Below are 26,379 nucleotides of genomic sequence, written 5' to 3'. Positions count from 1 at the left end.
TTATTAATAATAATACTTCAGGGGGCCGGCCCCTTGGCCGAGTGGTTAAGTTCGCACACTCTGCTGCAGTGGCTCAGGATTTCGCTGGTTCGGATCGTGGGCACAGACATGGCACCACTTGTCAGGCCACGTTGAGGTGGCATCCCACATGCCACAACTAGAAGGACCTGCAACTAAGATATACAACTATGTACCAGGTGGGATTTGGGGAGATAAAGCAGAAAAAAAAAAAAGATTGGCAACAGCTGTTAGCTCAGGTGCCAATCTTTAAAAAAAAATACTAATAATACTTCATTTAAAAAAAATCTTTCCCCATTAATGTAAGTATGCTTTATATCTAGTTCATGTCCATATAAAGTGTATGATGGAAATTTTATTTCTTTTCAGTGTAACAGTTTTCAATTAAAAGCATTCAACATTCTTTATTAAGATATTCTCTTGAGGTCGCTGAAATGCATCACAGATGATCCAGCAACAGGCAGGCAAGGCTATGTACCGTGTCTCCTGCTGGATTAGAAACTGTGGCTCTCTCTGTCAAATACTAAAAGCAACTTGTCACAAATTCAAGCAAACTAGTAATGAATCCACACTCAAACAGTAGGGTTAGTGAATGATGAAGTGGTCAGGTTCGGATTCTGCTTCATTCGTTCAGCAAGCCTGGACTCCAGAGGGTCAGGCACTGTGTTGAGGACAGAAAGATAAAGCACACAACTGCTGCCCTCAGGATTCACCCTGCAGTGGGAGAGAAAGATCCACCGCGACTCAGTATAAGACAGAGTCCTAACTGTTATATTTTACCTCTATGCAAAGTGTTATGAATACAGAGATGGGTGCATTAGTCTGGTCAGGCTGCCATAACAAAATACCCCAGACAGCATGACTTAAAAAACAGAAAAGTATTTGTTCACAGCTCTGGTACATGGGAAGTCCAAGATTAAAGTGTCAGCAGATTGGGTTCCTGGTGCAAACTCTTTACAGGGCTTACAGATAGCCCAGATAGCCACCTTCTCATTGTATCCTCACATGACAAAGAGAGAGAGCAAGCTCTCTGGTGTCTCTTCTTATAAGGGCACTAATCCCTTATCTTACCCTAATGACCTCCCAAAGGCCCCATCTCCTAAAATAATCACACTGGGGGTTCAGGCTTCAACATATGAACTTCAGTGAACACAAACCTTCAGTCCATAACAGGAGGGAAGTGCTAACTTTGCCAAGGGCTGTAGAGGAGGGTATCGCAGAGGAGCTGACTCGTGAGCTTGGTCTCAAAGCAGGCACAGGAAGTCACCAGCAGAGGAACAAGCAGGGCATGCCATTCAGAGAGAACAGCAGGAACAGAAACACAGGAGGAGGAAAGAATGCTGATCATTTCAGCATGGATAGAGTAAGGAGTACCTGGAGGAAAAGCAAAGAGTGAGGTAAAAAAACTGAGTTGGGACCAGATTATAGAAAGTTCCTCAGTATGACGCTGAGGAGCTTACACTCTATATGGGCAGTGGGAAGCTGATGAAATCGTGTATTTGTGTATATGTGTGTGTGTTTATGTTCTAATAAAGTTTGTTGTTTGGATAAAAGTAATACAAGTTTAGTATTTAAAAACTGAAGTTTTAGAAGTTTTTATGTTGAAATAATTTCAAACTTACAGGAAGGGTGCAAGAATTGTGCAAAGAACTATATATATGCTTTACCCAGATTTACCAGTTGTTACTATTTTGTCACATTTGCTTTATTATTCTCTCTCTCACTGTATAATATAAATATTATTTATAAGGACATATAGAAATAGACATAGATATGCACGTATACATGTACACACATACACGTATAAATACACGCACATATACTGATAGGTATATACACACATATTATGTTTTTTCTGAACTAGCTGAGAGTAGGTTCATACATAATTCCTTTACCTCTAAATAGTTCAGTGTGTTGGGGCCGGCCCAGTGGCCGAGTGGTTAAGTTTGCACGCTCTGCTTCACGGCCCAGGGTTTCACCAGTTCGAATCCTGGGTGCGGACATGGTACCGCTCGTCAAGCCATGCTGAGGTGGCGTCCCACATGCCACAACTAGAAGGACCCACAACTAAAAATACACAACTATGTACCATACCAGGGGGACTTTGGAAGAAAAAGGAAAAATAAAATCTTTAAATAGGTCGGTGTGTATTTTGTAAGACTGAAAACATCCTTTCTTATAATCATATTACAGTTGTCAAATTCAGGAAATTTTAACGGTGATATAATACTTTTATCTATTTCAATTTTGTCAATTGTCCTAATAATGACCTTGATACTATGGCATTTTTTTATCTTGTATAGCACCAAATCCAGGATCATGAATTGTTGTATTTCATTTTCTTGTCTCTTTAGTGTCTTTTAATCTGGAAAGTTCCTCCGTCTTTATTTTTTTATGACATTGACATTTTTAAGAAAATAAAAATTTTTAAAGCAAATGGTACGTTAAAAAATAATTTATTATAGAAAAATGGCTAAAGTCAGCGAGGAAGAGATGGACGGATATGAGAGAACATAAAATAAGGGGCAGAGAAGAGACTTGGGAGGCTGAATAAACGGAGGTGATGGAGGCCTCGTTGCGTGTGAGAGGAAGGCAGCCGTGTGGGTGATTCAACAGCATTTAGTGCCAGTCATGTGTGAAAAGTAAAGAAAAGGAAAGTTTGATTCTAGCTTGGGCAATTCAACAGGTGGTGATAAGGATTATAAGATAAGTAGTAGATTTTGGTTTTTGTTTGATTCCAGGTTGAAGGAGGATAACCTGTTTTGTTTTCAAATGCTGAGTGGATCTGTATATTACGCCGTTGGAAATCAGACATGGAGTTCAGGTAAAATGTCTAGGATGGAGAAGGATTACCTAAAGAAGGATAAATCTAAATAGCGCATCTTCTGCTTATCTTTCTATCTCCTGACTGAGCCCTGAATACACCAGATACTTAATAAGGATTTTAGACTGACAGCAATCTCACAGCAGCCTAAGAAAAAGACAGGCAGTGGCCAAGTTTCCTTCTGGGCAGATGAGGCCAGGGAGAACTCTGGGAATTTCCCTGAGTCAGGATTTCCCTGAATCAGACGACCAGGGCATTTCCTCCCTTGCTGCTGAGAATCAAACAGGAATTAACAGGGCACCGGAAGCACACAAGGCTTTGTACCAGGCCCACAATCTCTCATCCAGAATTTTCAAATACAAAAACTCTGAAAGTACTTTTGTATTTCATTTGGCAGCAAAACTAGACCTGAATTGACCTGAGGCTCTTGATGGTGCTTCTTTATCCCACTCACTGTGAATATTCATACATTTCACTGCATGACTATTGGTGTGTTTGATAACAAGGGTTGCCTCAGAACTCACTGGGGATGATGCTTAACTCATGGTATGTGCACCCTATCTATCTCTTTTCTAATATCCAAAAATATCTGAATTTCAAACTCATGGAACTATAAAGATTTCAGGTAAGGAAAGGTGGAAGTGTATTTGAAAAGTGGGGGTAAATACCTTGCGACCTGGACTGTTGCCTTTAAATGAACATTTCACCCGTGACAATGTGAGTGGAGCTCACAGAAGGCTCCCCAGGCTTTGGCATGTTATTTCTAGAACTACTGAGAAGGCCTTCATTTCTCCACTTCTGGCTCACTGCTCCTTATTTCAGCATCTTTGGCTTTTGGCTTCATTCTGTCCCTCAGCAGCCATTACAGGCCTGGCTCACCATTCCACCCAAAGCCCTCACTCTTCTTCAGGAAATTTGATCTCTGGCCCTCCTGAACTGTATGTAGCTGCCTCTAAGGAAAGGGCTTATCAGCTCCCGTCCCCACCCCCCAGCCCTCCCTTGCCCTCATTGTGCTGTGCCCTATGGGACCTATTACATGCACATATCTCTTGCTGTCTTGCCCCGCATGCATCCTGGGTGGTGGAGGTGGGGTAGTGTGCAAAAAAGAATCAGACTAGCCATCCATTCAACCATCCATTTGGTCATTTGTTGGCTCACCCTTTATGCATTTATTCAACAAATATATATTGAATGTCTAAAATGTGCCAGATGTTGTGCTAGATATTTGTAATACAGCAGCTGTTAATTGCATATTTGATGTCATTGTTGAGTTTACAATCTAGCAAGGGAAACAGGCATTAAATAAATAATTAACTACAATTGTAGTAAGTGCTACAAATGGGGAAGCAGAGTGTGGTGAAAGTGTATGAGGGGGAAGGAGTTTAACCTGGTATCTCCACACAGGCCCTACGCAGAAGAGCCTCTACACGGGCTCAAGGAAGGCTTCTCAGAGGAAGCGACTTTTGAGTTGAGAAGGATGAATAAGAGGTAGCGGTGAAAAGGGTGAGGGAGGTGGGAAAGATGGAAGTGGAGAGAATTCCAGGCAAAGCAAACTGCATAAAAATGACTCAAGTCGGGAAGGAGCTTGGCCTAAATGTGGACATGAAAGCCATTAACTATGGCTAGAAGGGAGAAAGAGAGAGAACTTAGGGTGAGGTAAAAGTAGTTTGGTCTTTATCCTAAGAGATAAACAGCCACTGAGGGGTTTAAAGTAAGGATGTGAGCTAATCTGATACTACTTATCAGATCACTCCGGCTGTGGTATAGAGAAGGGATTGAAGGATCAAGAGTAAATATATGAAGAAGGAATAAAATAGTTCTTCCCTCTTAAGACATATAGACATCTAAAAGAAGAGGTAACACACAACAAAAGAGCACGATCACGAGCAGGACTCGACTTCTCCTGAAACAGGGTTGCACAGCCTTACTCCACATGGGTAAGGCCAGGGCATCCAGGAAGTCCTGACCATCCAAGGAGGAAGAGGTACAAGACTCCCTCTCCAGGTGGGTCTTCAGGACCGCCTTTCACTTCCCAGGGGGAAGCCTACACCGGAAGTTGTCTGCTGTCTCTTTCTTCATGTTCACACGAACACCCATCCAAAACATTTCAGCCCGACTACCTCAGTAGACCAACCATAGAATGTGCTATCTCTTAGGACCTTACTCCAAACTTTGTGTTTGAATAGTATCTGAATACAAACCACAGTTGGGATAATTTTAAGTTTTTGTCCATAAATGCTTATCATGTAAACTCTTAAGAAAAGATGGCCATGAAGTTTGCATTAAGAATCATAATCACATGTTATCATATAGAAATGACTTCACTCAAATAGAGTGGAATTTACTCTGGCTTACTTCCATTAGTCCAAGTCTTTTATGCTGCCTGCCGGCATGAGGAACACTGCTGGAATTCATTCTTGAACAGAACTTTTCCTGAACTGAAACTCTATGCTAAAAAGCAGTGAAGAAAACTTGTTACCCTTCGTTTATTTTGGACTTAGATTCAAAGTGGGGGAGGAGTGGGTGAAGGACAATAGTTCTTTGACACTAGCACTAGTAAGTTAGTAGAAGGCCAAAAATCCCTTCATTAGACTTTATAGCCTGAGGCAGAATAGTCAGGAAAACAATTATGCAAAGTAGATCTTTAGCAGGACGGGAAAGATAAGATAAATATAAGTCATGAAGCATATTAAGAAATTGCCAAATATTAGACATGGTCCCTCTGAATTCTAAAAATTCTCAGCTCTTCACTACTTGAAATTTTATCAAACAGAATGATAACACTAAATATTCAGAAGTTAAAGGAACTTGTACTTTTGAAATTGGGGTTTTTTTTGTTTCATTTTTGCATCTGTATGAAAATAATATTCAAATATGGCAGGAAATGAGTCCTCTGCTATTAAGGAATATTTAGTATTCTGAAATTTTAGTATTCTGAAAATAGTAACAGCCACCAAAAATGTACTACTTGAAACTTACTTTTCAAACGTGACTCTTTTACTTATTGTTTCTCTAATTGTGATTTTGGATCCCAAAGGACTGGAGGAACCACCAAAAATACAAATTTAATAGTGTAGCATTGAATAGTCTCTTTCCAGAAAGTGTGAAGGTCTGTCTTTCTCTTGCTCTCTTAACACTATGCACATCCTTCTATGAAAATTTTATACTTTTTTTCTGGACTAAGACTTCTGAATAACTGCCAAGCAAAAAAAATGGTTTGAACCAAAGCAAATTATTAGCAGACTGGCAGTTTATTAAAATTCCACAACTATATTTCTATCTAATGTTCCACATTATCCTTGCCACAGCCAACCATCGTCAAAACCCTGGCAATCTCAGAAAACAGAAAAATGTGTTAAGTAACTTTTTTTCAGGCCATGTTAATTTTACTTTCTCAGCTTCAATTCTCAGTATACTGTGGAATTATCCATTTGAAGATTAATAACTGTGAAAGATGTGCACTAAAAGATTATCTTGGACCTCTGAGGTGAGAAAAAAAAGTTGTGAAGAGTTTTGTTCAAGTTTTGGAGACCCTATTTGGTACAAGTTGAGTGAGAAGAACCTCTCTCATCTTTATTTCTCTCTCTGTCTCAATCTCCGTCTCTCTGTTTCTATACCTATTCTCATGCCTATACCTAATCTATATCTATTTAGATCTAGGTATTTTTAAAATGTGTCCTCTCTGCCTATAATGTGTTCTGACTCGTTTAGGAAAAAGGAAGTAACCCACCCACATTTTAAAGTAACTTTAACACATGCTGGCTGCTGCATTAGCTATAGGACTTAAGAACACCAGAGAAAAGCCCCGAGTAAAAACAATAACATCCCCAGAAGATTAAATCAGTTTAGGATTTTGTTTCTTCTTCCTAAAAATCCTTAATGGTCCAACCAATTATATATCAAAAGTTCATCCAGAGCTTAGCTAATATATATTTGTAACTATACTCAGAATTCTGTGCTTGCCTCTGCCACCTCTTTCCACTACCCACAAATGTGGCATACATTTCTTTTGCCCTTTTTCTTCCTCATTCTGTTTGCCATTAAAGCCAGGAAATTAAAAAATGAGGAAGTTCTGAAGGGCAGACTCCAGAAAACTGACCTAACTTGGCTTATACTCTTGAAAATTTTGGCCCAGGATAAGGCAAATATATTTCAGTTATAATAGATGTAAGACTTATGAGCTCAAATTCTATGACACTCAAAGTCAAGGAATAATTTTTCAATTCAAGCAGGCTTTCAGGATGAGAGAGTTTACCTACACTTCTAGTTTACCATGCCTTTGGGACATTTTGCTCCCTCATAGCTTCTAAACCCCTAATTATAGATAACTTTTAATTGGCTCAAATTATTCTTAAAACCAGTAGAGGGAGAAACTGCTAATTGTTCCTCGATATTCAGTCCTCTTTCTTCCTCCAGGAATTTTAGGTGAGCACAAAACCACATTAGCTGGAGACTAACTTCTCTCTGCCTCCCTTGCAAACCAGGATTGGGCATTGCCATGTGAGCGGACGTGACTGTGGAATTTTTAGATCACATTAAAACTGCTTGCCTTCACTTCCTCTATTCCCATATTTATTACTTAAAATACTTAGTACTTAGTACCTACTCTATGCAAATTGATACCATCCTGGGAATAGAAAAGCTAGTTAAAATTGTCCTCATGTTCAACTTGTTTCCAAAGAGGGATAAGTAAAATAAATTCACAAATAATTCAAAACAAGAGAAATCAAATAATCCTAATAGATGTACAAACAATGCGTAAGGGTTCAAAGGAAAAATATAATTTATCTAGCCTGAGGTATAGAAAAAAATTTTTTTATTCAGGGGTTAATGATTGAGAAAGGTGTTCATAAATAGATAGAGCAGAAGAATCTGGCTTCTCTTCACCCTGGCCGGCTCTCAAAATGCAGAAAAGTCAAATGTTTCCTGTTGAGTATTAACACTGGAACTGAGTTAGCTAAGGGTATTATGTGAACACTGTATGTCAGAAAATGTGTTCTATGCTTTACATGTTTAGCTTTCTATAGCTGCTGTAACAAATGGCCACAAACTTAGTAATTTATAACACCACAAATTTAATACCTTACAGTTCTGGAGATCAGAAGCCCAAAATGGGTTTTACTAAGCTGAACTAAAGGTATCGGCAGGGCTGTTTTCCTTTCTGGAGCCGTTAGGGGACAATCCATTTCCCTGCCCTTTCCAGCTTCCACATTCCTTGTCTAGGGGCCCTTTCCTCCTTTTTCAAAGCCTGCAGTGCTGGTGAAGTTCTTTTCACACTGCATCACTCTGACATCCTCTTCTGCCTCCTTCTTCTGCTTTAAATGACCATTGTGATTACATTGGGTCTACACAGATAAAATCCAGGAAAATCTCCCTATCTCAAGGTCAGCTGATTAGCAACCATTATTTCATTGGTAACCTTAATTTCTTTTTGCCATATAACATAATATATCCATCAGTTCCAAGGGTTAGGACATGGACATCTTGGGGGGGCCATTATTCTACCTACCACATATGTATAACCTCATTTATTCTTCACAACAGATTTATGAATTTGGTATTAGCGTTAACTCTACCCTACAGATAAGAAATGAAGGAACAGTAAGGTTAAGCAAATTGTCCACGATCACTAAGCCAATAAATGGCAAATCAGGAATTAGAACACAAATATTTCTTATCCAGGGCTTAAACTTTGAAAAAGTCACCAGTAATTCAGATTTACCTGGGACTGACCAGTTTTAACACTGAATTTCTCAGGCCAGGAAAACCCCTTAGTCCCAGGCAAACCAGGATGGTTAATCACCATGTCTGAATCCTCAATCCAATTCCCGTGACGACAGTTTAGCAAGAATTCATTAAGAGCCTGGTGATCACAGATCACGACTAAATTCCAGAGAGCTCCATTGTGGTGGTAGACGGTGCCTTATGAGGCAAAGAGGTGCTGGAGCAACTCCACCTCTTCCTCTAACTTAACCTTTCCCTGGTTTGACAAAAAATGGTCCAGATAATTTACCCTAAGAAAATTCATAAAGAGGACCTTGAAAGTAGAGGGGAGAATAAACTTGAGGTGAAAATGAAGTTTTGTTATCTTGAAGCATATGCAACAAATCAATAATCCTAAAAATATCACCTATTAAAGGTCCTCATTGTAGTCCCCATTAATTAACTATTCAGAATTTACTAAAAGTAGCATCTTAAACGGAGTTCCCCTGGGAGCTGACCCTTGGTCAGGGGCTGGAGTACAAGTAGTTTATTTAGGAGGTGATCCCAAGAGACACTAGTTGGAGAACTGGGGAAAGAGAAGGAAGGAAGGGAGCCACTACAGGGGTGATGATGAGCAGGTTATTGATGAGAGCAGCTGGGACCAGAGGTCACTGGGACCTTTGAGAGACTGTGTGGAACATGCATCAGAGTTGTTCTCCACCAGAAAGGTGAGGAGCTAGGATGTTTATCCTTCAAATCTCTAGTATTCTGGCCTGGCAGTTTGCCTATCTAAATTATATCCTGAGTCTTACCGCTTCTCGTAATTTCTACAGTGACAACCCTAGCCCAAGCCAATAGCGACTCTCCCCTGGACCGCTGAAGGATTCATTGGCTTCCATGCCTCCACTTTTCCTCCCCACGAAATCTCCACAAAACAGCCCAAATGACTTTTCCAAAGCATGAATCCGGTTACGTCACCCTCACGCTACCAAACACTCACAGGTTCTCATTACTAGAATAGAATCCAGTTTCCTTACAGCCTTCAAAGCCTTACGTGATCTGACTACCCCATCTCTCTGACCTCACCTCCTAAATGAAGCTTGTTTACTACTCAGCCTCATACTCTTCTTGTTGTCGACTAGACTTGCCTCAGAGTCTTGGCTCTTTTGTTTCTTCTGTTCATAATACTCTTCCCAGTGGATCCCCTTCTCACCATTCTGGTCTAACTCAAATATCACCTCCACACAAATGCCTCCTCTTACTATTTAGCCCCTGTCACTCTTTTAAGTGACTTTCTTTTTTTTTTTTTTTTTTTTTAAAGATTTTATTTTTTCCTTTTTCTCCCCAAAGCCCCCCGGTACATAGTTGTATATTCTTCGTTGTGGGTCCTTCTAGTTGTGGCATGTGGGACGCTGCCTCAGCGTGGTCTGATGAGCAGTGTCATGTCCGCGTCCAGGATTCGAACCAAGGAAACACTGGGCCGCCTGCAGCGGAGCACGCGAACTTAACCACTCGGCCACGGGGCCAGCCCCTTAAGTGACTTTCTTAAAAGAATTTATTAGTCCCCTAAATTATCTTTTTATACATTTTCATATTTATTGTCATTTTATGGGCAGGGATTGGGCACGTCTTGTTCAAAGCTATATTCCCAGTATCTAGAATGGCTCCTAGTACACAGTAGGGATTTCAGAAATATCTCTGTACTGAAAAAAAAGTTTCCAAGACTGATGAGGTTGAATGAAAGGACTTATCTATTTTTTATATTGTAAACATAACTCTAATATACGTTGTTTATTATTTGTTTGCAATAATCATGAAGAGATGGTTTGCTAAGCAAAGGCAAATCTCATGAGATTATAGAAAAATTTTCATCAGAGTCCCAATTTATGAAGTTCTACTTTCAAAAAGACTTCTAATGATAATGTTCCAGCTATTTTTAGGATGGAAATAAAATGACAACTAGCAATTTTCTTTTTCCCCTTTAGTAAACCTATTTAAGCTTTGAATTAAAATTATTCTCTTCCAGGGTTTAGTCATGTATTGAAAAATAACTGAAACCAACAGTATCAAAAAACATAATGAATTTTCAGGAGGTACATTATCACTTTCTGAAAACCTAGACAGCTCTACTTTGTTTAAACATTTAAATTAAAGCTGTTATATTTTATTTTCTGTATAGTGGTTCCTGCCTTCCTAATCCACATCTTGGCGAATTTAGCTGTTAGATCACATCTCATCTTATATAAAGACCCTGAAATTTTAAAATGTTCGGGATAAAGTCAGCAAATTTTAAATAGGAAAAAATAAATGCATGCTGTCAGAGTTCAGTAGGACACTGATGGCAGAACACAGTACTCCACAAAGAACCTCAAAGCCCTTCAAATACAGCCCAGTCCATCCACATTCCAGCCTTCTTCCCTCCGCTTTCCTCCCCTACCCACTCTTGCCCCCCTATTTTGTCTATACTTGTCACACAAGCCAGCTTTCTCCCTCCTCTCTACCTTTGCCTAGGCTGTTCCCTGAGCCTGTCTCCCATCCTTTCCTCTCACATCTTTCTTCTTCCTTCATGTTCCAGCTCAAGTGTACCCTTTCTATGAAGCTCTCTGCAAACTACCCAGGCACTCACTAGGTCTTTTTTCTGTGCTAAGTGCTCAGATTGTACTTGGCAAAATATGCCTAACATTCCCCTTTTCAAACTGCAGTGTAATGATTTATTTCCAACTCACCTTCCATCCCTCTAGACTATTTCTCAGGGCAAAACCAGTATCTTTATCCTGGAATCCTCAACACTTATCATGCTTACAACAGGACGTGCCCAATAGGTGGTTGGTGGATGTTCTCTTCATTTCAATATATCTCAGGGTTCTGAGAGGGTATGTTCTGCATTGGAATTGGTGATAAAGATCAGCGAGAGGAGATTGGGGGAGGGACTTATACTTACGTCTCCTCTTTTTTGTTATATTCTCCCTTTTGGCTTCAAAAAGGGGCCAAAGACTGGATGAAGAGACTCTGGCCTGAGGTTCTGACTTGCTGAACTACCTCTGATGCCATGGACCCCGGTATCGGCTCACAGGGCTTTTCTCTGACACCGTCTTCCTCCCTTCACAAATGCTTCTCCCATCTTCTCTCCATTCCAAGAGTCCTTGTGGCCTTGAGTTTTCAAGTCCCCTATTCACGACTTTCCCATCTTCCTTGACACTTCTATTAATACATCTAGACCCCAAAGTTCAGTCTAAGAAGGTTGGTTTAGATTATTTAAGTTACTTAAACTTACGTATGACTATAGGAGCCTTTTAATTTAAAAAGAATCGGTTATCTTCAATGAAATTCTAACAAATAAACTATTTTTAACTTCGAAGCCAGGTGTGCTTTTGCTAACTCCAGCACCCTGCTTTTAAACCTTTCATACAAAATAAGTTTTTATAAAAAATAGACATAATTATTGACTATTCACTAATTACTAACTTGTAGATTGTGATGGTTAATTTTGTGTCAACTTGACTGGTGTGCCCAGATTAAACATTATATCTGGGTGTGTCTGTAAGGGTGTTTCTGGGTGAGACTAGCGTTTGAATTCCTAGACTCAGTAAAGTAGACTACCCTCCCCAATGTAGGTGGGCACCATCCAATCTGTTGAGGGTCTAACTAGAACAAAATGTGGAGGCAGGAGGAATTTGCATCTTTTTCCCTTCATCATGGTGGAGCAGGGACATCTCATCTAATGTCCTATCCTTGGACTGGGATTTATATCAGCTCCCCTGGTTCTCAGGCCTTTGGACTCAGACTGACTTACATCGCTGACCTTCCTGGGTTTCCAGTTTGCAGATGGCAGATCATGGGACTTCTCAGCCTCCATAATCTCATGAGCCAATTCCTCATGATAAATCTCTATCTCTATCACTACCTCTATTTCTATATCTATATCTACCTCCGATTGGTTCTGTTTGTCTGTAGAACACTGACAATATACATACATAAATTTTAAAATATACTTTAAATAAAAGAAATACTACCAAATCACCAAGGTCACTTCTGGCTCATTTTAAAGCAACCAATACTCCATAATACACAGGTTCACCTCAATAAATTAAGTTTCTGACTGAGTTTCAGCTGTTTTAAATTACTTTTTAACCTAATATTGGCCTCACCTTCCAGGTTTAAGCAAAAAAAAAAAATCCTTAATTAACCTTGAACTCAATATCACATTTTGAGCAAGTGTTTTGGCTTCAGCCAAAAAGTTATCCAGTCCAAAAAGTTATCAAAGCAAATGTGTTAGTTCATGTTGTTTTCTTCTTTTGAATGAATACTAAATTCTGTATTTGATCATATAAGGTTAAATTTCATCATTGTATAAGAGAGTTTTTTTTAATGTTTGTTGGAAAAATATTCTAAATTCAAACAAAGTATAAAAGTTATTTTAATGTCACCACCTCTCTTTAAAACGGTAGGAAGCAAGGAGTTAAAGCCCTCTTCCCTTTTCTGATCCCCATTTCCATGGAAACCACCTGCCAAACATTTTCCATGTTTATACAGATATACAGGAATCAATTTATATTAGTTATTAAAATAAAATTGTGATATACTTATTGATCTGCAATGTTCTTTTATCTTTTAATGTAACATGGATACTTTTCCAAGTCACTACTTTGGATCCATTTTATTCTTTTTTGAAAGGTTATGTAATATTAAATTGTTTGAACATGACATAATTTATCTAACCTTTCATCTACTGACATTTAGTTTTTTTTGCCTGGTGCAATGTACCGAATATTTGTGTCCCCCTAAAATTCATATGCTGAAATCCTAACCCCCAATGTGATGGTTTTAGAGGGTGGGGCCCTTGGGAGATGATTAGGTCATGAGAGTGGAGCCTTCATGAATGGGATTAGTGCCCTTATTAAATGGACTCCAGAGAATTCTCTTGCCCTCCTTCTGCCATATGAGGATATGAGAAGTCAGCAGTCTCCAAATGGGAAGAGGGCTTTCACCGAACTCAACCACCCTAGGAACCTGATCTCAGACTTCCAGCCTCTAGAACTGTGAGAAATAAATTTCTGTTGTTTATAAGCCACCCAGTCTATGGTATATTGTTACGTTAGACAAAACTTTTTAAGACATCCGAACTATCTTTACTTGAATTTACATATACAATTAGGACTTCTCTATACCCCACTTCTTACAAACTCTCTTCCTTCAGACCAATGTCTCCCTGAATCTATCACCTAGTCTTTCTCCTTTTCTGAACTGCCAGTTTTGAAAGCACTGACCTCACATGCCGTCTATACTTTCTTGGTTTCTCATTCATTCCTCGACCTTGTAACCCTTCTGTCCCTCCACTCTTCTGAAACTGCTTTCACTAAAGAGGCCCATGCCCACACAGCAGCCCAACTCAGGAACTTCTCTTCCCAGTCTTCACCTCACTCAACATGGCTGCATTCCCTGAACCCTAGCTTCCTCAAGCCCGTTCCTCCCTTGCCTTCTGGGACAACATTCTCTTGTGCTTCTTCTCCTACCTCTAAAGAATATTTTTCAATTTCCTCTGCTTGTCTCACCTCACCTGTCTCTTTTATGTTGGCGTTTCATAGAGTTCTATTCTTTGCTCTCCTTTTTTCTCCTTTTACATGTCTTTCTGGCATTCTCATCCACTGAGAGTTTCCACTATCACCTATACGCTAATGACTTCCAAATCTATCTGTAGACCGCACTCTTCTGATCTACAAACACTCAAATCCATCTTCCAGTATCTCCAGTGGGCTGCTCCAGATTCACAACAGAACTCTCCTTGTCTATAACCGAACTTGTGACTTCTCCCCTCCCGGCATAACCAGATCCTCTTCCTATACTCCATAACTCACTCACATTTCCACCCATCCCTGTTGTCCAAACTAAAACAAATCACTTTTTTTTAACTCCTCACTCACTTTCATATCTAGTTTTTCAGTCAATTGTTTTATTATTTCTCTGAAATGTTCAGTTCTGTCACTACCACATTTCTAAAGATATCTTCATCAATCCCTGTCTGAATTATTACACTTCACAACTGATCTCCCAGCCTTTAATCGTACAAACTTCAAGCCATTTTCCATACGACAATTAATGTTATTTTCTGACACAATCCATGTCACTCCCGTTTAAAAACTTTCAATATCCTCTAATACTCATAGGATTTTAAAATGTGTATACAATTATGTAAATAATATATATTACACTTACACACACACACACACACACACACACATATGTAAAAGGCCCTTAGCCATCAGACTCCCTTCTACCTAACCATCACCTCCCACTAATTGCCCTATCTTTCAGACATTCCTCAAGCTGTCTGGGCTCCTACTTGTGTCTGGGTCTTTGCTCAAGTTGTTTCATCAGCCTGAAATTCTCTCTCTCTCCCTGTTCCTGTTATAATCCTATTTTTCTATTAGAAATCATCTCAAAATTATCTCTTTGTGAATTCTCACCCAGCTCTCTTTTCAATTATAGGAATACAAACTTCCTGTTCCGTGAATTCACAGCCCTTTGCTCACATCTCTCTTGCTGCATTTATCATCTGGTATTATAATTATTTGTTTCTCTATCTTCTCCACAATGTCATAAATGAACAGAATTTACGTCTTTCAGATTTTTTTTGGGGGGGGGGGTAGGTTAGCCCTGAGCTAACATCTACTGCCAATCCTCCTCTTTTTTTGCTGAGGAAGAATGGCCCTGAGCTAACATCTGTGCCCATCTTCCTCTGCTCTTTATATGTGGGACACCTGCCCCAGCATGGCTTGACAAGCCATGCATAGGTCTGCAGCTGGGATCCGAACTGGCGAACCCAGGGCCCCTGAAGCAGAACGTGTGAACTTAACCACTGCGCCACTGGGATGGCCCCTCGTGCTTTTCAGATCTTTGAATTCCAGCTCCGTGTCCTGCATGTAGTAAACAATAACAAATATGTTTTGATTTTATAGACTTTGGAAAGAACAAATAGAGTGTCCAGGTCTCCAGTGTGTGCCTCCACTTACTGTGCTACAGATGACATTGCAGAGCAGAATGGTGGCTAGAAAATCAAGCAAATTTAGACTGGGGGCTCTGTTTACTTTTTTGTATTAGTAACTCAGTTCTAGGACCAGCGTTTATTGTTTTCACGGGAGTTGAACTGGGAAAACTTTCTCCTTTGGGAGAGAAGTTAAGATGAACCCTCTGTTTTTGGAATCAGGGAAATGTTTCCAACTGAGAGGCTACATATGCATAGATGATATGCTAAGTGGGAAGAATGCAGTTTGCCTCTCTCTTCTCAGGATGAGTTAGAAAAAGTTATTTCCAAATTGGACTTTATGTATTTCCTGATAAAAAACCTTTATTTTCAAAACTTCCTTCTGAGTATAAAACAGTAAAAACTAATGAAATATTTACTGGCTAGAGCTCTTTTATCCTTGAGTTCATTCATCAGCAAATGAAATCTCTGAACCCCAAGTCCGAGAATCTGGAAATGCTGTTAAGTTAGAAATACCAGCAGTAGCAGGATGAATTGTTTCTTAAATCTGTCCCACATTTAATAAATGCTTCCACTGAGGGCAACTGTCTCCTAAAAGCCATATGTTCTGTTTAGATTAATGTATAACAGTTCCCATGGCTGTTTAAGTTAGCCTTCAGTGTGGAATCATTCAATGTAGACAACACTGCATGAAGATCCTCTGGGTGCTAGGCACTGAAGATGCGAACACTGGAAAAAGAACTTATCAGGAAACAGGCAACAGTCCTTGAATTTCCTGGTTTTTGTCAAAGATTTCAAGAAATCAGAAAAGCAATACGGCATAGTAGAAAGAGCTTTGAAGTCAGGCAAAGTCCACACTCCACTGCTCACCAAGAAACTTTAGCTAAGTCACTCGACCTCTCTGAGATCTCCTAATCTTTACAACAAGGTGACCTATGTCATAGAGGGGATGAGATAATTTCCATCAAATGAACGAATGGTGGTCTCTTTCCAAATCAACTTTTCACATTTTTAAAACATATGTGCATAGAATGGCTTGCTCACAAACCGAAGGAAGTTGTAATATAGTCTTAGAGCCAAAGAATTCACAAGGCAGAGTTCTCAGCTAACGAATAAAGAGTTATGACAGCCAAAGTATCAAGTTAGATACTATAATATGAACTTTTCATATTAAATTAATTTTTATGTGGAAAGTAGTAAATGACTTTGATGAAACTTGCTTTAAAAGAAGTAGGCCTTTTTTATCATGAATGTCTGGTTGTTCTAAAAAGATTCTTTGACCTTGGGACTGTACTAAAAAAAAAATTTCTGATATTTTGGTAAGATTATATATGAGCTCTGGAGTTCTAATGAACAGCAACAACACAAATTCATAGGAACAATGTTTAAAGGATTTATCTAGAAAATGCAAAGAAATATTTTCCCTTCTATGAAATTTCTTAACCTTAGGATTTTGAGATGTTTTCAAATATAAAGGCAAGTTTATTAAATGACTTGACTGTCAGTTTATGCTATTGTACCAAACAAATCACTGATTCACAGTGACTTTTAAAAATATATGTAATTATTTTCATTGTTTCACATACATTAGTTTTTTTTTCACTTTATTTATCTTACTAAAAATACAGTAGGGGGTAGTCCCACCAAGCATACATTTTATTGGTTATTTAAATGACTCATATAATGACACAAATTTTTTAACTAATACTTCCTGAATTTGATTCATTTAGCTTCATTCCTCTCTCTTAAGGGCGTACTTTTGTAAATTATCTTAAATCTATGTTTTATAGTGAAGCAACATATTTGGATTATCTTATTGATATTATGTGAGCCAGTAGATAAGTACTTCTAGTAAGACTACTTACTCCCAACATAAACACACACAATTTTTGCTCAGAAAAAAAAGCTAACTGAAAGCATGAATTTTAATGCATAATTTTTTCCTTAAGATCTTTATAAGGTATAGGTCTGCTATCTTCATGGTATGGCATTTTAGTTATAGCAAGTCCCCCTTTCTGTTCACCACCTGAAGATACTACATGTCAGGAATACCATTGTCCAATACAACTCTTCTGCCATGATGAAATACTGCACATTGTCCAGTACAGTAGTCATAGCCAGATGTTGCTACTGAGCACTTGAAATGTGGTGATTATGACTGAAGAATTGAATTATAAATTTCAATTAAATAGTCACATGTGCTACTGGCTACCATATGGGATACTGCAGGTCTAGAATGCATGTTGAAATAACTGGAGCAGTGGACAAGTATGATTACTATGTCCTCATGCCCCACCTCTTCCTCAAGCTATTCAACTCTTACTCACAGTAGGATACAAGTCAAGTCTCATTTCCTCCATGAAGATTTCCCTGACCACTCTAACCCACGTGGATGTCTTTCTTCTGTGAACTCCTAGACACTTAACTGTTGTAATGGAATTTAGTGCCTGATTATACCTTGTACAAAAGTTTAATTTTAACGTATGTAAGTTTTAGCATAAAACAATACAAATAATACTAAAAATATAATAATACTAAATATAAAAATACTAAAGCGTTAAACACTTTACACATATTTTATTTCATTTTCATAATAGGCCTTTAAAGTATGTATTATATTACCTATGTAGGCTCAAAGAGATGATGCAACTTGCTCAGATCAAACAGGCAGTAAGTGGCAGAACTCAAACTTGAAACCAGGTCTATGACTCCAGTCTACACAGGTAGGACTTTGTTAGAGGATGTAGGGTCATATAAGGTACTTTGGTCTGGTGGGATTATTGAAAGCCATCATAACAAACCTAAGCCTGTCTGAGAAAATTACTTACAGCTTAGTGGGAATAAAAGATGGGAATTCAATTTAAATTACAAGAGTATTTCATTTATAGTCAAAGACCATTCCAAAGTTCTTCCATCGTAGACTAGACATATTACTTTCTCGAAGACCAGTTGCTCCCTCTAGTGAGAAGCAATGGGAATACTATACCCATTAAGTATTTAAAGGAGAGCTTCCCAGCAGGAGCTGTGCCTCCCTTAGGGATCTCTTGGGAATTTGTGGAGGTGTGTTTTGGTTATAACAAAGAATGCAGGTAGTTACTGGCTTTCATTAGGTGGGATCAGGAATGCTAGATATCAAGCAGGAAGTCCTTATCAACAAAAAATTGCCCCACTTCCGAGAGGGAAAACTCACATTTATTCATCTGTGCCCGGAATTTAACATTATTTTACATATAAAAACAAGATATGTTCCCACTGTTTTACTATGCAATTAATTTTCCAGGAAGAAAACTACGGCATTTCATCTAATTTAAGACATTATCAGCTGTCAAACATAAACATTATTTATTTATTTTTGTGTTTTTGTTTTTGAGGAAGATTAGCCCTGAGCTAACATCTACTGCCAATCTTCCTCTTTTTGCAGAAGAAGACTGGCCCTGAGCTAACATCCGTGCCCATCTTCCTCTACTTTATATGTGGGACGCCTACCACAGCATGGCTTGCCAAGCAGTGCCACGTCTGCACCCAGGATCCGAACCTGTGAACTCTGGGGCACCGAAGCAGAACGTGTGAACTTGACCACTGCACCACTGGGCCAGCCCCCATAAACATTATTTAAATGTCACCAAGAAAGACAGAAAAAAGGAAAGAAAAACATTGCCATTTAAACTATGACACAATGCCTTCTTACATAGAATTTTTATTTTATCTTTATTTAAAGAGCTCTTTTAGACTTATTTAGACATAAATCAAATAACACATTTGGACATATATAAAAGGAAAAACAAAAGCAAAATAAGTTGTTAAGGTAGTTCTAAAACTTCTTCATGTTCAGAACATTTTCTGCAACAGTTTTTGACTCAGAGTTGTCAATATCCATGTTTTTTGAAACAATATTATCCTCCCTGCTATCAAGTATTTTGATGATGCTGTATTTCTTAAAACAGTGCTCAACTCTTATGTCTAGGATTTTCTTCAAAGACACTGACATCATTATGTAACTTTTGATGCTAGCAGTTTTTTGAGCCTTCCAAAGATATTGATGTAAAGTTTTCAGACAACAACCAGTGGTTATATCCCTTATTCAGATAGTCTTTAAATAGTTTGTCCAGAAATGAAATCAGTAACAATAACCAAGTTCACACATGCTCAGGCAATGACAATAACAATGATGTCGTGACTGACGCCTGGCTGACAGTGCTTAAAGGACACATCCTGATTTCAGAAAAGCGAAAATGTACTTCCTACAATGGAAGAAACATAGAGCCGTGGCAATCAAGGGGAACTTTTCCTTTTTCTTTTCTAGAACTTAACCAAAATTTGGTCATCAGCAAGAGTAATGCTGCTCAAGGTATTTGAGCAGTAAAAGTAAAACCTATCAGTCTCCATCCAACGGTGATTGTACAAACAGGCGTAACTTTCCAACTACTCTGTCGTTTGTTATAGTGTCGGCAAATTAATGCCTTTACATATTGAAACAGACACTATTATAAATTACTTTTCTCTTTTATGCCAGAGTCAAGTTTTTCCTCATTTTTCTGTATATATTTAACCAAATATTCCACATCCTAGCTTTTCTAGGAAGGAAGTGTTCCTCCAAAGCTTCTCAACACTATCTGGGAAATTACACTCACCATCTATCATTGGAGTCTTTCCTAACTTTCTCAGTTAGAGCACTAATTAATTACACTTGCGGACATCACAGTGGTGACTTTGGCACATATTCTAGGAATGGTCAAAAGCTGGCACTGTCTTCTGCATAAAAATACAAGGCATATTAGAGTAATAAAAGTTTCCACTTCAGGTCAAATTAAATTATTCCAGTTCCAAGATAGAGGATGATTTCATGGCAATTAGAAAGAAGTAGACCTTGTGGAAAATTCCATTATTTATTCTTTTATCTATATAGAAGTAATTTCAGCCATGCATCACAGGACCTATATCCATTTCTTGCAGAGAGAAATGAAGTAAGGCCTGGAATCATTACCTTGGCTTGTTCAGAAAGGACAGAATTGGAAATATAGCGTTGGTAGTCTGAGGCTTTGCTATGTAAACTCACCTAGATATGTAGGTCTTTCAGAGTTTGTCACACACTGTGACAAATGTAAATTACTTGTAAAACATAATTGTTTTTCCTGTGGTTTTCTATGCTTTTAGAGGCTTTGATGCAGATGTAGAAATTCATTCTGACTAGGACTTCATTTCTGCAGACAGTCGTGCGGTCCTCTGGTTTGCTGGTGGCAGATAGGGAGGAGAGCAGGGTGACAATCCATGTGCCCCTTACTTCTGCAAGCACCACCTTGCTGGCAGGAGAACTATTCTGTTCATTTGTTCCTTTGACATTCCAACAATCTATGCAACACTGTGCAAGGCAGTGTGCAAGGCACTAGGTAAAGGGTGGTAAACAAGACCACGACCTCGTCCTCCTAGACTTCAGTCTTCTCAGATCTATTGTGTGGTAGGTTTTGGCTTTCATTTTGTCTTTCAGTGTATTGCCTAAGTATATTTCCGGTCTTGATAACCAAAAAGAGATTCAAGGTATGATAATTCACAGCTGGGGCAGGACTTCAGAGAAAGCATTTGGCAAGATTGACGGGGCTGCTGCTAGGATAAACCTGAGGCACACAGATGTAACCAAACCACAACCCAAGGAGTACTCTTTTCTACTACTTCTGCAACAAATTACCACTACTTTAATAGCTTAAAACTACACAAAGGACCTTACAGTTCTGGAGGTTAGACATCATAAAATCAAGGCGTTGGCAGGGCTGCATTCCTTTGGAGGCTCTGTGGGAGAACCCGTTTCCTTACCTTTCCAGCTTCTAGAGGCTGCCTTTAGTCCTTGGATCTTGGGTCCTTCCTCCATCTTCAAAGCCAGCAGCATACCATCTTCACATCTCTCTTTTTCTCTCTCTTTCTCACCTCTACTTTGGTCATCACATCTTCTCAGACTGATACTCCTGCCTCCTTCTTATAAAAACCATTGTAATTACACAGGGTCCACCCCGATAATCCAGGATAATCTTCCCATCTCCAGATCCTTAACCTAAGCATATGCGCAGTCTCCTTTTTGCCATGTAAATAACATTCACAGGTTCTGAAGCTTAGAATGCAAACATCTTTGGGGCCACTATTCAGCCCACCACACAAAACAAAGCAAAGAGAAGAAAATTTTTGCCTCCTTTACACCTTGAGTCACCTAATTGCACGTTGGCATTCTGCAAGTTTGTTTTCTACAAGACCATCTTGGCTATCTATTGTAAACTGGCTCTTCTTCATAGAAATGTGTGTGGGGAGGTGCCCCCTACTGGTATTTCTCTGAAGCCTTGGAACTCTCTAACAAGAGTTTTCCTCGCAAGTCAACAAACTAAACCAACCAGACACTAGCATCCCTTTTAAATGAACTCTGTGAGCTGAATGTGATGAACAGATTCGAGCCAACCTTTCCTACCTCCTTGCAGAGCTAAATTCGTTAAAAGATTAATAGTTTATGTGGCTGGATATAGCTTTTCTTTTTCCTGCAGTGAGAGGCTATGGAGCAAGATTTAGCAAATCAACCCTGGCTTAATTCCTGCAGACATCATGTAGCAGAAGCTTCTCTTTGACGCAGATTAAAATTTTAGGTCTATCAAGGAATACACGCATCACTGTTGTGGTAAAGAGCCGTTGAGTAGCGCTTTCTCCAAGTCACGTTAGTGGCAAGAATTGGTATTTTCATGTCACTTCTACTTGAGACAAAGGAAACAATTTGCTATTCATCTTAATTAAAAATAAAGAGAAGATTTTGCTCCTGGCCATTATGGAGTAACAGGGAACAGATTTACCTTCCTGCCTAAAAAAATGCTGAAACCCAGAAAAACATCTTTTCAGACAAAGACAGCAGGCAGCGTAGTAGTGATGCCTACAATTAATTACCCCAGTTTACATGCTGGAGGCAGTTTCCAGATGCATCGCAGGGAAGGTCCTCACTGCCTTCAGTCTCCGAGTCCCAACTACATTTATTTACTGAGTCAAACGATGGCTCCACCAGATTAAATTCATAGAAGGAAAATCAAGACAACACCCTCGGACCGCGGGCGACCACGCAGCCAATCCCGGGAACAGCAAATTCTCGCGTTACGGTGAGATCTACAACCCTGACGTCACCCTCACGGAGACGCTCGCGAGACTAGAGGGTAGGTGGGGCGAGCCGCCGGTTGGCGCCGAGGGCGGCTTCTGTGAGGAAAGCCGACGTTAACCTCCTGCTGGCCTGGCTGCTCCCGACATGAGCGGCCTGGATGGGGCCGAGAGGCAGCCTCTCCCCGAGCCCCGCAGGCTCTCTGCTCCTGACGACGCCCCGGGAGACCCGGAGCCAGCCCTGTGCCCGAAGCTCCGAGGGGAAACCGAGGCGTCCCAGGTGATGGCGGAGACGGGTGAGGGAAGCGTGAAGGCCGCCGCGCTCTCACCGCCCCAGCTTCCAGAGGAGCTGGGAGCGCCCCCCGACCGCGCCGGCTGCGGCCAGACTCGCCGGCTCCGAGGAGGTGGGGACGGCAGTTGCGTGGCGACCGAAGCGGGGCGGGAAGAGGCCCCGCCTCCCACAGAGGGCCTGGCGGCGGCGGCGGCGGCGTCCGTAGCAACGGACTGCAGCCTGGAAAACGGCTGTGGGCGTGGAGAGCCGCGCGGCCCGGGCGGGGAGAAGGCCCTGGAAGCCTGTGGCGCAGAGAGCGCGGGGTCTGAGGTGATGGCGGAGGCGAGGGCCGAGGAAGTGAAGCCCGAGAAGCTCCCGGTCTTCTCCGTAGCAGTGGCGGAGGAGGAGGGAGTGGGGCAGGCGATGGAGGTGGGGGAGAATCCCGGGATTGAAGAGCCAGAAACGGTGGAAGGACGTGGAGCGGCCGGGCAGGTGCGGGAGGAGGCGGGGCCGCGCGCCCTGGACGTGGAGCTCCGCATGAACCCCCTGGAGGCCATCCAGCTGGAGCTGGACACTGTGAACGCTCAGGCTGACCGGGCCTTCCAGCAGCTGGAGCAGAAGTTCGGGCGCATGCGCCGACACTACCTGGAGCGGAGGAACTACATCATTCAGAATATCCCGGGCTTCTGGGTCACTGCCTTTCGGAACCACCCCCAGCTGTCGCCCATGATTAGGGGCCAGGATGCAGAGATGTTAAGATACATAACCAATTTGGAGGTGAAGGAGCTCAGACACCCTAGAACTGGCTGCAAGTTCAAGTTCTTCTTTCGAAGAAACCCCTACTTCAGGAACAAGCTGATTGTCAAGGAGTATGAGGTCAGAGCCTCTGGCCGGGTGGTGTCTCTCTCCACTCCAATCATATGGCGCCGGGGCCACGAACCCCAGTCCTTCATTCGCAGGAACCAAGACGTCGTCTGCAGTTTCTTCACGTGGTTTTCAGACCACAGCCTTCCGGAGTCTGACAGGATTGCGGAGATTATCAAAGAGGACTTGTGGCCAAATCCACTGCAGTACTACCTGATGCGTGAAGGAGCCCGTCGACCCAGACGTCGCCCAATAAGGGAGCCCGTGGAGATCCCCAGGCCCTTTGGGTTCCAGTCTGGTTAAACTTCGCCCTTGGGAATACTCCTGCACAAGGTCCCCTGCCGCCTCTTGCTGGACGTGTGCTTGGGCAGCAGAAATGGGTATGCCTTCTACTTTTTTTTTTTCCTGACATTTCTGCAAATTTTTTCCTCTGGACATTTGGTTCTTTCAGCCTCCAGATCGAGACCTTCATGGCCACGCTCCTCCACGTCCACATGGCCCTCATGCTGTTCTGTATGACTGTCACATGCTGCATGGCCATGATTCACGCCACTCCTGAGGCAACCAAATGATGCTGTTGATTGCACGCCTTTGTCTGCACTGGTTGGACCCTGTTTGTTCTCAGGGCTTTTGGTTTGGCTCTTACCACCTGTAGTTCTCGCTTTGTCTAGGAGCCCATTCTACCCACTTTGCTCTGCAGTGCAGGCATATAGCCTGTGGACAATTGCGGGGCATTAATGACAGCAAGGGAGAGCCGCAGTGGGCCATTTGGTCTTTGTGTCTTTGTGATTTATGTAACTGTAGTGCTCCTCTTGCACCTCTGGTCTGCTCTTCTTGTTGCCTGCTACCAACTATGCCTGACACCCCTCTACCCGCCTTTGTCTGCAACCTACTGGATGAACATCTTCCAGACCATTGTCAGCCCCAGTGTCTGGTTTCTGGTAAACAAGAATCTCCAGAACTGGCAGTGGACCCAGGTTCCTGCCAGCACTCAAAAGACTTCGATTCCTTACCTGCTCTTCCCTCCAAAAGCATCATCCAGGAACCCTACTGACTGTTAGGCGAGTGGTTGAGGTGACAAGTTGGACCTTGTCTTCATGGCAAGAGTTAGGATGGTGTCTATTCCAAGTACCAGGCTTCTCAGTCTCAACTAGTGAATTTACACAAAACCTAGGTAGCTCTTTGCGTCTCCTTTCTTCATCCTGAACATGAGTAAGTGCCAAGGTGGCAGTACACTTCCTGTCTCTCTCTCTCTCGCCTGTCTCTTAAAAAAAAAAAAGTGATAGCTCAGAAGCATCTGCAAAAGCAGACCTTTTAGTTTAATTTGGCTCTCCTCATTATTTCCAGGGACAGGAAAGTAGACTGCCAGAGCTCTTAATTCCCTCTGTTCTCTTCCCCACCCTCTCCTCCACCTTAGTAATACCTAGAGGGTTTAAAGGGAGGCAGTCTAGATGGAATGAAAAGTGTTGCCTAGTTGATAGTGGATGGAGGAACTGAAGAGATTGTTATGGTTGCTCTAGGCAGGGGAATCTGAACTAAAGACCGCAGGCAAAAATGAGCCAGGTAAAAATTGGGCCTAAAATTAAGACTGGCTGACTGGGAGCCTTCAAGGAAGAGGTTCTTTCTGTGTCAGTGGTGATAGCACAAGAAATACTTTACCTCAGGATTTCTATGGGAGAATCGAAAGAGATTGGAGTATTAAATAGGTTGCCTAGAGAAGAGTTCTTTAAAGAAACACAATGCAACTTTGGTTGCTTTCTCTCTTGTTTTTATTTAATTTATGCAGAAGATCAGTACTGTGTCCTTTATTTCACTAGTATTTATAAAATCCTTTTATTTTCTCTGTTTCTGCTTACTGGGAAAATTCAGCTGTACAGGCTTTCTTTTGCTTTCAATTGGGAACATTTGGAAAAATAGCAAGTTTATTTTCTTGTATGATATAAAGACTTGAATATTCATAATGGTTTTCAACTTGTTCTCCTTTCTGTTAAAACTATATCTTAGAAATATAATTTGAATAACTTGGTCTTGTTAGATTCTGAAGACTGTGGAAATTGTTGTCTTCATAGAAAAATAACCTACAAAAAATGTGTGGCTTTGTCTTAACTTGATAATTTGCCCCGGTAACACTTTAGTAATTGATGTGTCTCTTTTCCTAAATAGCATTAATACTTCGGAGATTGCTCTGTCAAATTGAAAGTGTACCATTGGCATATTTGTCTTTCTTTATATGCATGATAGTACAATAAAAGCATGTTACTCTGCTAGATTTCTTATTTTTCACTCTGCCCATAAACAAGCTTGACAAAATGGTTCAAGATAACAGATTATGGAATTATTAAAGTTCTTAAATGGATGCAACAGGCTTTATTCCAAAAGTAAGAAAATAGGCACACCACTGTACCTTCCAAGGTCAGGAGAGTGGTGGTTGTTTTGCTTTAAAATGTTAACAGTTGCAGCTGCTTACTCATGATGTCACTTTTCTCCATACAGTTCCTGCAGCACCACCTCCTTTCACTTTCTGAAAGCCTCCATTTCTGTCTCTGTAAATGATATTCTCAGGTCATTCAATCTCTTCTTTTTATTCACTTGTCCATTTAATAA

General features: G+C 40.7%; 1 protein-coding gene and 2 long non-coding RNA genes across 3 annotated transcripts in view; 2 read left to right on the top strand and 1 right to left on the bottom strand.

Annotated features, from left to right (window-relative positions):
• LOC138915820 (uncharacterized) overlaps nt 1–21,782 on the bottom strand; it is a 36,886-nt gene extending 15,104 nt beyond the window's left edge. The window contains exon 1 of the long non-coding RNA XR_011422143.1: nt 21,336–21,782. This is a non-coding gene — a long non-coding RNA (uncharacterized lncRNA). The remainder of the gene's footprint in view (nt 1–21,335) is intronic.
• LOC138915821 (uncharacterized) lies at nt 1,284–19,583 on the top strand. Its single transcript, XR_011422144.1, has 3 exons — nt 1,284–1,415; nt 2,760–2,842; nt 18,949–19,583. It is a non-coding gene; the product is annotated as an uncharacterized lncRNA (long non-coding RNA).
• Nucleotides 21,783–22,662: 880 nt separating the features above from the next.
• On the top strand, nt 22,663–26,042 carry TSPYL1 (TSPY like 1). Its single transcript, XM_005596892.4, has one exon. It carries the CDS (start codon nt 22,789–22,791, stop codon nt 24,076–24,078), a length of 1,290 nt encoding a protein of 429 aa, XP_005596949.1. The 5' UTR covers nt 22,663–22,788; the 3' UTR covers nt 24,079–26,042.
• The last annotated feature ends 337 nt before the right edge of the window (nt 26,043–26,379 follow it).

Source organism: Equus caballus, chromosome 10, assembly GCF_041296265.1.
Source record: "Equus caballus isolate H_3958 breed thoroughbred chromosome 10, TB-T2T, whole genome shotgun sequence".
Classification (NCBI taxonomy): Eukaryota; Metazoa; Chordata; class Mammalia; order Perissodactyla; family Equidae; genus Equus; species Equus caballus.
This window is presented reverse-complemented; position numbering and strand designations above follow the sequence as displayed.